Source organism: Phocoena phocoena, chromosome 5 (assembly GCF_963924675.1).
Source record: "Phocoena phocoena chromosome 5, mPhoPho1.1, whole genome shotgun sequence".
NCBI classification, from domain to species: Eukaryota; Metazoa; Chordata; class Mammalia; order Artiodactyla; family Phocoenidae; genus Phocoena; species Phocoena phocoena.
Genome location: NC_089223.1, coordinates 30,257,958 through 30,273,027, shown reverse-complemented (window position 1 = coordinate 30,273,027; position 15,070 = coordinate 30,257,958). Strand labels below are relative to the sequence as shown.

The 15,070-nt window shown below is 39.5% G+C and overlaps 1 protein-coding gene across 1 annotated transcript in view; it reads left to right on the top strand.

Moving 5' to 3' along the window:
• The window catches only part of SH3D19 (SH3 domain containing 19), a 57,107-nt gene extending 42,255 nt beyond the window's left edge, over positions 1-14,852 (top strand). Inside the window, exons 12-19 of the mRNA XM_065877202.1 lie at positions 668-740; positions 2,032-2,162; positions 4,214-4,269; positions 6,769-6,971; positions 7,445-7,497; positions 10,614-10,800; positions 11,214-11,311; positions 14,736-14,852. Coding sequence (XP_065733274.1) covers positions 668-740; positions 2,032-2,162; positions 4,214-4,269; positions 6,769-6,971; positions 7,445-7,497; positions 10,614-10,800; positions 11,214-11,311; positions 14,736-14,852 — 918 coding nt within the window. The remainder of the gene's footprint in view (positions 1-667; positions 741-2,031; positions 2,163-4,213; positions 4,270-6,768; positions 6,972-7,444; positions 7,498-10,613; positions 10,801-11,213; positions 11,312-14,735) is intronic.
• The last annotated feature ends 218 nt before the right edge of the window (positions 14,853-15,070 follow it).

Genomic DNA, 15,070 nt, shown 5'->3' with positions numbered 1-15,070 from the left:
GAATACTGAATTCTCTTTGCTAGTTTACTTAGAATTACTGGTGAATAAACCGTTCAGATTAAAAAGGAAATCCAGGCCAGGCATGGGAGGTAGCGTTGGCTTTCAAATTAGAGAAAGCATTCAGTTAAGTGGTAATAAACGAAATGGATTTTAACTTTTTGTGAATTATACTTTTGTGGAAGTCATTAGCTCTTTTCATTACAAAAGACGAGAGCATAAATTGCAGAACTTCTTTCTTTTCCCATCTTAATGAAGAGACTGCTTTTAAGGCTCTGTTCTTAAGGTTTAGTCCTGATCACAGTTTATGGGAAAAGTGACCCTTGAAAGGTAAAAAGGTCAAAAACCACTACTTCAGGATAGAATAGGTACTGCTTTAAAAAAAAAAAAAAAATTATGTAATTTCCTTTTGTTTTACTCTCTTGCTTTAAAAAATGCTAAGGGATATTATAATTGAGAGTTATTTCTGTTTTCCTCTGGCAAGGACACATACCTTTTCAACTTGGTAATGATTCCCTTGTGTGGCTCAACTGTGTGGTTTGCATCTTGCACTCATAATGTAATTGTGTCAAGAGGACCCTAATGAGGAAAAATAAAATGGTCTCAGAGTGAATAATAAATCCAGCGTCCATCCTGCACACTCCATTCACCGCCCTGTTTTCCCCCTAAGGATCCAAGCCACGCTCAGAAGCCTGTTGACAGTGGTGCCCCTCATGCTGTCGTTCTTCATGATTTTCCGGCAGGTAAGGCCATAAGTAATAAAGTGGTAGAACCTTAGGATCTGGGATCAGGCATCCTCCCCAGGTTAACCTCTCAAGGACATCCTTCTCATTTTCTGCACCAGCAGAGCCCTGGACTGGACAGGTCATCTCATCCATCACCCCACCTTCAGGAAAAGTCAACTGTACTCAGGCATTCCAGAAAACTTAGCTGTAATAGCTTTGCCTTTGAAACTCCTTGTGACAGAGAGAGGAGGAGTGTTTCCCTTACAAATGAACAATTAGCAAATTGCCTACCAGTTGCAAACTTTTTCACTCTTTCAAAATGGGGTACCAAATACCAGTTATAATGAAATTAATTTGAATTTAATAAGTGGAGTTCTTTTCTCCTAAGGGTTGTAAAACCAACACACATAGCTCAGCTATTACTTATGAAATGAGTACAAAATAAAAAATAGGGACTTCCCTGGTGGCGCAGTGGTTAAGAATCCGCCTGCCAATGCAGGGGACACGGGTTCAATCCCTGGTCCGGGAAGATCCCACATGCCGCGGAGCAACTAAGCCCATGTGCCACAACTACTGAGCCCACATGCTGCAACTATTGAAGCCCATGCACCTAGAGCCCATGCGCTGCAACAAAGAGTAGCCCCCCCAGCCACACCTAGAGAAAGCCCACATGCAGCAACGAAGACCCAGCACAGCCAAAAATAAATAAATATAAATAAATAATATAAATTTTTGTAACCAATATTTAAGTACCTTTTATATCCAAGGCTACAAATAAAATAAATTCCTGATTTATTTATAACCTGTTTTTTATCCACTTGGTAGACTGATTTTTATTTCACTGTGAGTAAATTTATTTGCAAAAGAGCTGTAGGACTCCCTTAGTTAATATTTTGAGATTGAAATGATTTTTAAGCATGGTTGAGAATAATATGAATATTATACCATGTCTATAAAACTCTTTTCATTGTTAAAATATGTATTCAGCAGAGGGTTTATATTGACACAGGAAGAATCCTTGGCCAGCACAATGTTTTGTGTGTGTGTGTGTGTGTGTGTGTGTGTGTGTGTGTTTTAACCATTTTCTATCAATCAGTGCCTGGTAAATATATCTAATTTGATCTTAAAAGAGGAGGCTCATAACAACGATATCCAGGAAAAAAATAATATATTTTTAAAGTCAATTTGATTAGTATAACCTGTTCTCAGAATCAGTAGAACATACTGCCTCGGTAGACAGAACTAAATGCTACTTTAATCAGATCTGCAAGCAGGGTAATTCATCATACATAATTATTTTATGTTACAGAGCAAGTTGATGATTTGAACCTCACTTCAGGAGAAATTGTTTATCTTCTGGAAAAAATAGGTACAGATTGGTACAGGGGGAAATGTAGAAACCAGACTGGTGTATTTCCTGCCACCTATGTCAAAGTGATTGTAAGTAGATTGTGCTTGTTTAAATTGGTCATATATTCAGTGAATTCTGTGTAATTTGCAGTTTGGAAAAAAAATAACCAGAAGCCTAGATTCTTGGGTTCTGGTTCTCTCTCTTCCATTAATTCATTTGGTGTTTGAAAAATTCAGAAATAAAGGTTTGTTCAATTAGATACTAGCTAATTATTCATATATTATGGAGTATTAGCACTTAATGCTTAAATGCTATCTGAAATCCTAAGGTGAAAAACTACAGGTCCACTGGTGAATCAGCTATTCTTGGAGGGCTGATAAGCACTTGAGGGTATATGTTAATTCTTTGCAACATTCAGCAAACAAGAATTAAATGAGGGGCTTCCCTGGTGGCACAGTGGTTGAGAGTCCGCCTGCCGATGCAGGGCACACGCGTTTGTGCCCGGTCCGGGAAGATCCCACGTGCCGCGGAAAGGCTAGGCCCGTGAGCCATGGCCGCTGAGCCTGCGGGTCCGGAGCCTGTGCTCCGCAATGGGAGAGGCCACAACAGTGAGAGGCCCGCGTACCGCAAAAAAAAAAAGAATTAAATGATACTGGATTGTCCTGAAGGAATGTTTGTTCTCTGAGGTTATGGTACCACTTCTCCTTTTCTTTGGAGTACATTTCGTTACTGGTTTCTTTCATCCTTTCCATTCCCATTTATTTCAACCTTTAAAAAAATAGATTTGGGAATACCAAAGTACCTTCATTGGAGGTAATGGTCCATTAATGATTTTTCACATAATAATTCCAAATCTGACTGGGAAACATATATTAAAGTGTCCGAATTTTATACATCCCCAAAGCCTAACTTGTGTAAGTAGAGCCCTGAGTGCTAAGCCCGGGTGGCTGAGAAACATGGGGATGAAATCAGACTGCCACTTGAACGTTTATATCAGTAGGAAGAGAATGACTCAGTCTCTAATATAACTTATTGATACTGGAACATATCAATAAACCTGGCTTAAATAGTTGAGCATTAACTGCTTGGCGGGGTGGGGGTAAGAAAATGATTTTCCATTACATCAGAAACTTAGCAAACAAACATAACAGAAAACCTGTATTTTTCAAGTATGAATGAGGTTGAGTCTCTTGAATTACGAAATGTGGGTCTTAAAAATTGTCTGGTATATAAAAATACCCTGATTCTTTGGAGAAATCCAACCACATACTCTAAATTAATATTAAAGAGTAATGTTAGTTTTAGCACTCTTCCTCATTTTTCTTCTGCCCAATGTAGCAGTACTTTAAAAAGCACAATTACCACACTGAAATCAATCATACTGAATTTGCCAGATTATTGGTGTAAGTGTTATTTCTAAGCCTACAAGTTTAAAAAATTGTTTTAAGACTTCAAACTTTTGAAATTCATTAAGAAGGGCACTGATTTATTTAATGTAAACCTCAAAGCCTTAAGTAGTTTTCAGAGTTATAGTGCATTATGGTCAAATATTTCATCACAACCCAGTTCTCTGGAGCCTTGTAGATGAGTTATTATATAAAGTGCTCGCCTCTTAGTAGATGCTCACTGAGTACTAAGTCCTCTCTTCCTTCCCTACTCACGTTGAAGGGGAAAAAGTGTTCCAGGGTTATGAAAATGGAGAGAATCCACAAGTTTGATTAAAAGATTTTATTTTAGGGTCATGAAAGTATTGCAGAGTTCTACCAACAGTTTGAATAGGTGTCTATGTAGTGCCTGATGCCTAGTTTCTATCCTAAGCCCTCCTCCCCTGAAGTTTTCAACTTGGGGGATAAGGGGTAGAGTATACTCAGTCAGGGGTAGAACGACATTAATGTGCTTATTCCAGCAAATAAGAGGATTGATTGGTTATTCAAGGAAGGCTACATCACAAGTTACGCATTTTTTAAAAAACCCAAATTCTGGATTTCATACCTTTGTAGCACCTGTGGTACATTTCGTCGGTTTAACACCTAGCGAAACTGGCTAACTTCAGTCATGAATTTGCTAATTACTTAGCTTAAATTTATCTTATTAAAATCTGAAAGAATACAGCTGTTGTCTTGATTTTTGTCTTTACTAGACTGATGTTCCAGGAGGAAATGGGAAAAGGGAATCCGTCACATCTCATTGTGTTAAGTAAGTTTTACTTGTGTTGTTTTGCACAAGATACAAAGGATGTGAGCATTTATGTCATACAGAATAAACACTTCAGATGTATGATTATTCAGATTCTCAATGTGTCTTTTTAATTATGAGGAAAACTACTTGTTTAAAAATTCTGGTGAAATTGCAACATGCTGATAGAGCAACTCTCCATATCCATACAGGCCATATAGACAGGCACAAACAGTCTATCCCGGTGCGTCCCACAGCCTGGCCTCACCCGAGCAGAGAGGTTTCATCATCCAGGGCATTTTGTGTTGGCCTTCTGCTGTTTATCTACCAACAGATTTCTAGAAGGTTCAAATATTTTTGTCATAGTGTTAGGGAACCGCTGACCGAAACCACCCACCTTGGCTAGGCACGATGATAACCACTTGTACGAGTTGTGTCACAACAGGAGGTCCTGATAAGGAACTTGCTGCTAACCAGGAGAATTCAGGAGGGGCTGAAAAGAGGGAAGAGATACCAGCCCATAATATGTCTTGTAAAACTAACTAGAAGAATTCAGGAGGGGCCAAAGGGAGGGAGGATACACTAGCCCATAATATTGTCCTACCAAAGTCCCAGAATCCTTCACACTGGAATCCATCTTGGCTGAGGATGGGCGCACCACCAGGAAGGACCCTGAGTCAGACTAAATATGGGCCAACCAAGATGACTGGGAAGAGACAACCCAGAAACTAACCCCATTACCATAAAACCTGAGACTGCGAGCCACGTGGCAGAGCAGTTCTCCTGGGGTCTCTTACCCCGCTGCTCTCCATCCAGGCGCCCCTTCCCAATAAAGTCTTTTGCTTTGTCAGTACGTGTGTCTCCTCGGACAATTCACTTCTGAGTGTTAGACAAGAGCCCACTCTTAGGCCCTGGAAGGGGTCCCCCCGCTTCCTGCAACAATAGAAAATATTTAAACCTGATAGAGGGACTTCCCTTGTGGTCCAGTAGCTAAGACTCCATGCTCCCAATGCAGGGGGCTCGGGTTCAATCCCTGGTCAGGGAACTAGATCCCACATTCCGCAACTAAGAGTTCACATGCCGCAACTAAAAGATCCCGCATGTTACAACGAAGATCCCACATGCCACGACTAAGACCCAGTGCAGCCAAATAAATAAATATATATATTTTTAATGAACAGAAAAGTAAACCTAACAGAAATATGAACCCTACAAAAACTGCTAGGCATTTTGTATTGTTTTGTTTTTGAGAGGAACTAGAAGAAAGTAAAGGAAGAGTTAATTTGGAGGGGTCTTCTTTATGTTTGAAGACCTTTCCGTGAATTTATGTACCCTTTTCTGCATCACTGTAACTCCTTTGTGATTTAAAACATTGCCACAATGCAACTTTATATTCCAGTTAAATGAGCAAATTAATAGAATTCAGTACCTGCTGAAGACTGTAAACCTGTCTTTGAATAGGTCAGACATAAGAAGATATGCTCCCTGAGGACTTTAGAAAATAAATGCAAAGGTTATCACAAATAAGAAAACTTCTGATGCCACGATAGTTTAATTCTGTTTCAGGTTCAGTTTTTCTCCTATTTTTAAGCAGTGTTTACTGTGTCAGCAGGTTGAATTTAAAGTGGGCTCTCATGGCTGTTGATCCATTGACCTGACTTAAGTCAGACTTCATTGGAGCGAGTACCCACCTGTTCTCTTCAGGCAATTGCGTCTCCTTAGTCATAGCTGTTGAAACTTCCTTTCCAAAGCCTCAAATCAAAAGTTTGGGATTCAATCATGTCTTCTAGGGACACAGTTTCATCTCTGTTTTTATCTTATTTTCAGTCAAAGTTGTAGATCATATAAGGATCATTCTAATTCTCAGAAATGAAGCCTTTTTAAAGGAGATACAAAAATCATTTTTAAAACAACAGTGTAAGATATAAGATTAAATGTTATAATAAGCCGAGTTTCTGTTTTCTTCGAACCTTCTAGTTTTGAAGGCCATTCATCTATATACACAGCTCACTGATTCAGCATACATTGAGCATCTACCCTGCCCAGCTGGTGCCCATTGCATTTCTGCCATGGAAGTTTGATGTCTTGCCCTGAGATTCTCAGGGTTAACACTCCTAAACTCAGTGCATTTATGACTGAGAGGGTTCAGACTTGGCCCTGGATTACTGTGGCCCAAGGATACAAAGACAAGGAGACTGGGGAGATTCTGTCATGAAGAAAAGGTGATCAAAAGATGTGCAACATTAACCAACCACTAGCTGCTTATCTGGGATTCTGCCTGTACTTGTGACGTTGACTTTAGCCTTTCTGAGTGAATAGGTTCATATCTAAAAAGTAAGGACTATCATTTAGAAATATAGCTTATTCTTTTTCATGGAAAATTTTAAACTATGCCTAGTATACCTTGTTCCAAAGTAAACACAGAATAAATATTTATTGAAAGACTAAATGAAGGTTTTAAAGCATTCTGAAAGTTAGTACTCTCTAGTTTAACCCACAAATGTGGTCTTCTTTCTTCAGAGGCCCAAGATGTGTTGCTCGATTTGAGTATATTGGAGACCAGAAGGATGAGTTAAGTTTCTCAGAGGGAGAAATTATTATTCTTAAAGAGTATGTGAATGACGAGTGGGCAAGAGGAGAACTTCGAGAGAGATCTGGGATCTTCCCCCTTAACTTTGTGGAACTCATTGAGGATCATCCCACCTCTGGTACAAATGTTTTAAGTGAGTACAGAGAATATGGGTTTTTATTATGTCCTATCCTAATTCAAATAAACCAGATAATAGGTTAATTCTTAAGTTGCATAATAATCCATACTGCCATATTTTTTAAGGTAGAAGGAAAAATGATTTTTAAATGGTCAACATCATTATTGGGATAGTCATTGTTGTGGCAGTCTCTCAAAGAGCTCGTTTTGGTGTTTTAGGTAGTTAGTGGTGGCTTCATATTAGAAATGGCAGAAAAAAAATCACTGACTTTCAAACAGAAATGGCCTATAGAGTATAACTAATGTGTATCCTCCTTCACCTTACAGTAAAGGAAACAAATCCGGAGAGGGTAGTGCTGGGCAAAGTTATACAGCCAGTACATGAAGAGACTGATCTGGAATCCCAGACTTTTCACTCTCCCCGCAAAGTTTTTCTCCAATACTATATGGTCTTTACAGCTGAAGTTTTGACATTTTTTTAAAATACAGGCACAAAGGTACCACTGAAAACCAAAAAAGAAGATTCTGGTGCAAATTATCAGGTAGGCTGCTTGAATAGATAACTAGTGAAAGCCAAGTTTTATCTCTGGGATGACTATTATTAAAATCATAATTATCAAAAGAAAATGTTATAAATCATTTTTTGTATTTTTTTAAAAAATTTATTTATTGATTGATTTTTGGCAGTGTTGAGTCTTCATTGTTGTGTGCGGGCTTTCTCTAGTTGCAGAGAGCGGGGTCTACTCTTCATTGCAGTGTGTGGGCTTCTCATTGCAGTGTCTTCTCTTGTTGCAGAACACAGGCTCTAGGCACTCTGGCTTCAGTAGTTGTGGCACACGGGCTCAGTAGTTGTGGCTCGTGGGCTCTAGAGTGCAGGCTCAGTAGTTGTGGTGCACGGGCCTAATTGCTCTGCGGCATGTGGGATCTTCCCGGACCAGAGCTTGAACCCATGTCCCCTGCATTGCCAGGTGGACTCTTAACCACTGTGCCACCAGGGAAGCCCTGTAAGTCATTTTTTAATTCATGTAGCAAATATTTGAAGTAAATAGATGATTAATATCTTTATTGCATATAGAGCTCGTACAAATGAGTTAGAAAGACATGCAAACCCTAATAAAAAACAAGGAGAGATATTATTAGAATATTCATGAAAGAGATACTATAAGTGGCTGATATTAAAAAAGTATTTAACCTTATAGTAATCAAAGAAATGCTTTGTAAAGAGACAATAAAATACCATTTAACGTATCTAGTTAATGAAGATTCAATACAACTCAACAGTAAATAAGTGATTATAAGTATGTGAATGTTAAAACAGAGAAAGTGGGCTTCCCTGGTGGCGCAGTGGTTGAGAATCTGCCTGCGAATGCAGGGGACACAGGTTCGAGCCCTGGTCTGGGAAGATCCCGCATGCCGCGGAGCAACTGGGCCCGTGAGCCACAATTACTGAGCCTGCGCGTCTGGAGCCTGTGCTCCACAGAGAAGAGAGGCAACGATAGTGAGAGGCCCACGCACGGCGATGAAGAGTGGACCCCGCTTGCCACAACTAGAGAAAGCCCTCACACAGAAACGAAGACCCAACACAGCCATAAATAAATTAATTAATTAAAAAAAAAATTAAAAAACACATTTGTTAAAAAAAAAAAAAAAGATGTAAAAGTATTTAAAAAAAAAAAAAAAAAAACAGAGAAAGTGCAGATTATTGTTATCATTATTTTTATTTCTCACCCTAAGAAAAGGATGAAAAATGAGACAAGGTTTTAGTCACAAAGATGGTCACGGTGGTGTTATTGTAACAAGAAAAAATTGGAAATAACCTAAATATGGTCATTATCGGGAGAATGTTCTGAGGACATTACAAACTAGATTTGTAAAGTAAATGGCATGGGAGGAAAACATGTATTATAGGGAAGTTGAATATATAGCATAAAAAGACTATGAGGAAATGTGTTTGTTACCATTCAGTTGCCCTTAGGTAGTGAGATTATAGGTGGTTGGGTGTTCTTCCCATTCTTCATATATTTCCGAACTGCCAAGTGTTTAGGAACATTTGTATTATTTTATAATGGGAGAGAGAAAAAAATGGATTAAAATTTTTACACTGTATAACATGGCTTCAGAAGTGTTTAAACTGAGTAGGAATGTGGGTGACTTCCCATTGTTTTTTGTGACATTATTTTAGAAGAGTGAGCCTGATGGGGTCATTGTTTGTCAAAAATGTCAGTGGTAATTAGGCTGTGTGTCTCTCAATTCTTTCATCTTCCCCCCACTGCTAAAGTCAAACAGGAAAGAAAGGGACTACAGTTCTCTAAAAGGAAATGTTCACATGGTTCCCTGTATTTCTTGGGAGTGACAAGTACTGTTCTTTAGGGTTGGTTACCCAAGTACAGGAACAAGACGGTAGGGTTACGGTTTTTTGTTTAATTTTTTGTTTTTCTTTCAAGCCATCAGTTGATGAGAACTTAAGATGTACCAGGCACTGTGCTAAGCATTCTACACGCATTATCTCATTTGATCCCCAAAGCAACTCTAAGATGAAGCTGAGGCTCAGAGTAGAGAAGCTTCTTGCCCAGTGTCAGCTAGGAGGTAGCAGAGCTGACTGGCGGGCTCCAAGCCTTTGCTCTTAGTGTTATCCTTGCCTCTCGCTTGGGCTTCTTGAACATAGGGCTCCCATCGTGACTTGGCAGTGATGCCTCTTCTCAGGGCAGAACCTTCTTCTGATGTGTTTGCAGTAAAAGCATTACTGTTGGAGCATTCCCCCACACTAGCCCACCATATCTGGGTGATTATCCTGCCAGCCTTGGAGCTAACTATGCGTCATAAAATTAAAAGTGTGGGGACTTCCCTGGTGGCACAGTGGTTAAGAATCCGCCTGCCAATGCAGGGGACACAGGTTCAATCCCTGGTCTAGGAAGATCCCACATGCTGTGGAGCAACTAAGCCCATGCGCCGCAACTACTGAAGCCCGCGTGCTCTAGGGCCCACATGCTGCGACTACTGAAGCCTGAGCACCTAGAGCCCATGCGCTGCAACAAGAGAAGCTACCGCAGTGAGAAGCCCGTGCACTGCAACGAAGAGTAGCCCCTGCTCACTGCAACTAGAGAAAGCCCGCATGCAGCAACGAAGATCCAATGCAGCCAAAAAAAAAATTAAAAGTGTGAACTAATGAAGTCCTGTGCCATGGAATCTGATAGCCTCTGAAACATGTAGAGACCTGGGAATTAACAGATTGCCCATTCTGATCCTTCCTAATTTAGATAAAGAAGAACCTCACTGAAAATTATATGCTTTTCCAGAATGTTTTCATAGTGTCATAAATACTATACACAAATATTGCAAGCTTTTATCTAATTTTAGTGTAACTGTCATAGATAATAATTAGAAAAAATTTTTGCTTAAGCATTATATAGCCCTTGAAAGCAGAAAGTCACAAATTTTATCACGTCTATCATTTAGAATTCTATTTTAAGAAAAAGTTATTGGAAACTTTTATTTCTGAAACTCAATAGTGACATAGGGTATTGAGTGATTTAAAGTGGCCTTCAGGCTTTGAAATCTTATGACCCCTTAGCTTTTTTTTCCACCACTTTTTAAGCTTTGCAGAAATTAATCTCAAATAAAATCTCACATTTCTTACCAAACTTCTGATTTGAAACAGGAGAACAGTCTTTCTGCAGAATGGTGCGAAGCTCTTCACAGTTTCACAGCGGAGACCAGTGACGACTTGTCCTTCAAGAGGGGAGACCAGATCCTGATCATGGAACGTGTGGACTCCGACTGGTACAGGGGCAGACTGCGCGACAGGGAGGGCATCTTCCCCGCAGTCTTCGTGCGGCCCTGCCCAGGTGCGACAGCTGCAAGGAAGGCTCTTACCCTCTAAGGGGAGCGTGAGGCCTTTGAAATGATACATATTCCGTTTCCCTCTGGCCATGTTCAATTTAAGTTGTTTGCCTACATTTGCAAGTTGATTCATAAAGTCATGCAAACTTTCTTCATACAATTTATTAAAGTTATGGGGAAAAGAGATTTTAAAATGCCTTCAATTAAGAATGGCTAATTTTGTCTCCTATATATTAATATATTTTGTATAATTTTTTTCCTGCTAAGACAGCATCCTTCATCTTGTTGCCAGTTAAGTAAATTCAAAATTAATTGAAAGTATTATGTCCTGGGAATGACAAGGGGGTTTCTTAAAATGTTCAACTTGTGTTTTAGTCCAATGTCTTTCTATATATTTGAATTTTTGGTGTCTTCACAGCTGAGGCTAAAAGTATGGCTGCTTTAGCACTGAAGGGGAGGAAGGCCAAAGCCTTGTATGATTTCCATGGGGAGAATGAAGATGAGCTTTCCTTCAAGGTCAGAATGTGTATCTTTTTGTAATTGCATTAAGCAGCTATAAATTTTGAAATGTCTTCCACTGAAGGGTGGAACATTTGGGTGGAGTACTGATCATTAGTCAAGAATGAACAGGGCTTCCCTGGTGGCGCAGTGGTTGAGAGTCCACCTGCCGATGCAGGGGACACGGGTTCGTGCCCCGGTCCGGGAAGATCGCACATGCCGCGGATCGGCTGGGCCCGTGAGCCATGGCCGCTGAGCTAGCGCGTCCGGAGCCTGTGCTCCGCAATGGGAGAGGCCACAACAGTGAGAGGCCTGCGTACCGCAAAAAAAAAAAAGAACAGATCTCAGACCCTCATTCTAAAGGATGAGATTAGAGAAAGTGAATAGGGCAAATGTAAATAATCAGCAAGGCATTTAGGTACTTAAAGAAAGCCTTATTGATATCCATAGCACCACAGTCGCCTACCAAATTCCTTAGCCTTATAACACGTCTCACTAATGTTGGAGGTTTCATTGGTAGCCCTAGTAAAGGATGATCCTCTACATGGCCCTTGCAGCCTTCATGTCTTTGAAACCAGCAGAGAAATCAGGTGGCAACTACTACAGCTGGCCTCTGCAGCAGTGCCTCATAAGACACCGGAGTCTTGTCCACAAAGACACTGACTAGACTTTAGGGAAATGATCCCAAAAGGTTAAGGTATTTTGCAGAAGTTTTTTTTTAGAAGCCTAAAATCTAATCTTAATCTTACTTCATCAAGGAAGTACCTTTTATTTTTTTAAAGTAAAAAGAATACTTCCATGATCCTGTTTCCACAGTCCACAGTTCGACGGTGGTCAGAGGAAAGCACCCAGGGTAGTACTTTGGGATTGGGCCAGAGGAAGGAGGGTGGCTTTAGTAAGTCATCGCTGTCAGAAGAGCCTGTGTCAGACAGTGGGAAATTCTCCATTATCAGAGATACTCAGAGGCAGGGGTGCCATAGAAGGAATTAAAGTATCCAGGAGTGATTGGACAAGATGAGACTTAAGACAGAGGGTACCCAAACAAGGTTTTCATCTGTCTACAACAAAATGAGGAAAACAGTGATATTGGGTATGTGCAGGCTTTAGGGGAGCCATGGAGAAGGGGAGGCATGCCTAGATATATAAGGTTGCTAACTTTTCTGTTTTGTGATGGAGCTTTACTTTATTCTGAGAATTTCTTCTTTTTCATATTAAAATGTCATTTCTATTATAAAATATTATTAGTAAATGTATAGATTTCTTATGCAAAATTATAATTGGTAACCCTATATCAGTTTTTTTTAAATTTATTGGTCCATAAAATCCAAATGTTTAGAAACTTTTGCCCTAGTCCTTTTCAATCTTGAGAGTCAGTGGCTCAAAATTAATTCCTTTTATCTTTACATAAAATGTTACTGCAAGTGAACACTCTGGATTCAGACTTTTTGGATATTATTTTGGCCTTCATTTAGGTTATGTCAATGTAATAGAATTCACAGTATCATCCAGAAAATAGGTTGTCTTCATTTTACAAATGCCTGGCTGTAAGCAAGATAGTTCTAGAGATTTTTAGTTAAGGGATTCTGCACCACTTTCAGAGTTGTTGATCATTAATATTTTATTAAATATCCACAGAATATTAGTAAATAAAACTTTTAAAAATTGTCCTAGCCCTCAGAAAACTGACATAGTATGTATGTATGGACCAGAGCTAAGAAAAATAGTTTTAGTCAGTGATTATGTTATAGTTTAGGAAGTGGAAGGAACTTACTTGTTAGTCAGTGATTATGTTATAGTTTAGGAAACGGAAGGAACTTAATTGTAACAGAACCTTTGAATGCCAGAATTTTTACAGATTTTAGCAAGGTAAATTAATGACATGGGATAGTCAGCATTTTCCCTTAAGAAAGGCCTTAAATCAAACCAGTTTTCCAAAGGGCAGTGTCCTAGGGCTACAAATAAATCCATTTAGCCTGATAAAGATATTCTTTAAAGGAGCCAGGGTCATCTTGGACCATTATAGAATCCTAAACCCAGATTCTAAGCAACAGTTAGAAACCATAAAGAACAAAATAGTTTCAGGAGATAACAGATGAAGACATAATTTTTGAAACTGAGGAATTATAATTCATACACGAATAAGATACACAACCCCTTTGACTAACCTGATGAGGATAAATCATGTGCTGAGTCAGGGTGAAGCTCTTTAAGACAGGAAAGAATGCAAATTTGATATTGAGGCCGTGGAGGAATGGAATAAACCAAATGGTAGAGGAGAATACCATTATGTGGAAGAATATAGAGTACAAAGTGCTCAGGATGTTGAGAAAAGGCAATTGCAGTAAAAACCTTTCTAAGTAAAAAGGTCTACTGTAAAACGTGGTGATCTCATGCCTAATAGCAATACGGGCCCTGGAATCACACTAGGTTTGAATTCTGTCTCTACCACTAACTAGACATGCAACACTGAGCAAGTCACGTAATCTGACCTTCAGTTTCCTTTTCTTTAAAATAAGGAAATCTATAAAAATATTTCTCAAAAATGGGGATAATAATAGTACCCACTTCTAGGACTGTGTTGTTTAAATGAATTAATTTCCACTATTCTTAGTTTGTTAAAAAATAAAAATAGGGCTTCCCTGATGGCGCCGTGGTGGAGAGTCTGCCTGCCGATGCAGGGGACACGGGTTTGTGCCCTGGTCCGGGAAGATCCCACGTGCCGCGGAGCGGCTAGGCCCGTGAGCCATGGCCGCTGAGCCTGTGTGTCCGGAGCCTGTGCTCCCCAACAGGAGGCCGCAATGGTGAGAGGCCCGCATACCACAAAAAAAAATAATAATAAAATAAAAATAAATGAGTTAATTCCCATGAAGTACATAGAAGAGGGCAAGGCATACAGTAAACATATGGCTCACTCTCTCATCTTCAGATCTTTGCTTAAGTGTCACCTGGCTGCCCTAAAGAGATGGCAGCCCACACTTTCTGTCCTCCTCTGCTGGCTTATTCATCTCCCAACTCTAGAATAAGGTCTTTACTCTTTGCTGTATCCATAGTGCCCAGAATAGTGTCTGACACACAGTGGGTACTCAATAAATGTTAGATGGGTGAAAAAAATTTTATATATATGATAGCTGGTATTTTTACTTATTAAAGAAGAATTTTAGATTAAGAGTGGTGTATTTGGGGGGCACAAAATACAACCAGGAAAATAAAAGTGCAACAAGGGTGACAATGGCAAAGGAATGTGCTTTGATGAAAAGAGCATACAAGCTAATGGCATCATTAGGGTTAGATCATCTTTGTGGTACATTGTTTAATCCTCTTGGCAAATCAAGATAAATGAGTTATATAAAGAGGAGATGTACATGCCTCTCCAGGTGGGCTGCTTACCATGCTTATCCTCAATAGAAACTAATAATTATTTTCAATTCCTGTCTTCTTACAGGCTGGAGACATAATAACAGAGCTGGAATCTGTAGATGATGACTGGATGAGTGGAGAATTGATGGGAAAATCTGGAATATTTCCCAAAACCTACATTCAGTTTTTACAAGTCGGCTAAAGGTGAAGCTTGACTGTGTTCCTTGGCACAAGAACTCACTTGAACTATCACTTTGACTATCAGATACGTTTTTGCACTATTTTTTTAAACTGAAAGAAATATCTATGCTGTACATGGTATATTAGAACTTTCTGAAAGCAGAAAACATCTGATTTTGTAGTTAGCTTTCATTCACAGTAGAAACGTGCACACGGAAACCCATGAGCACATTTCTACCA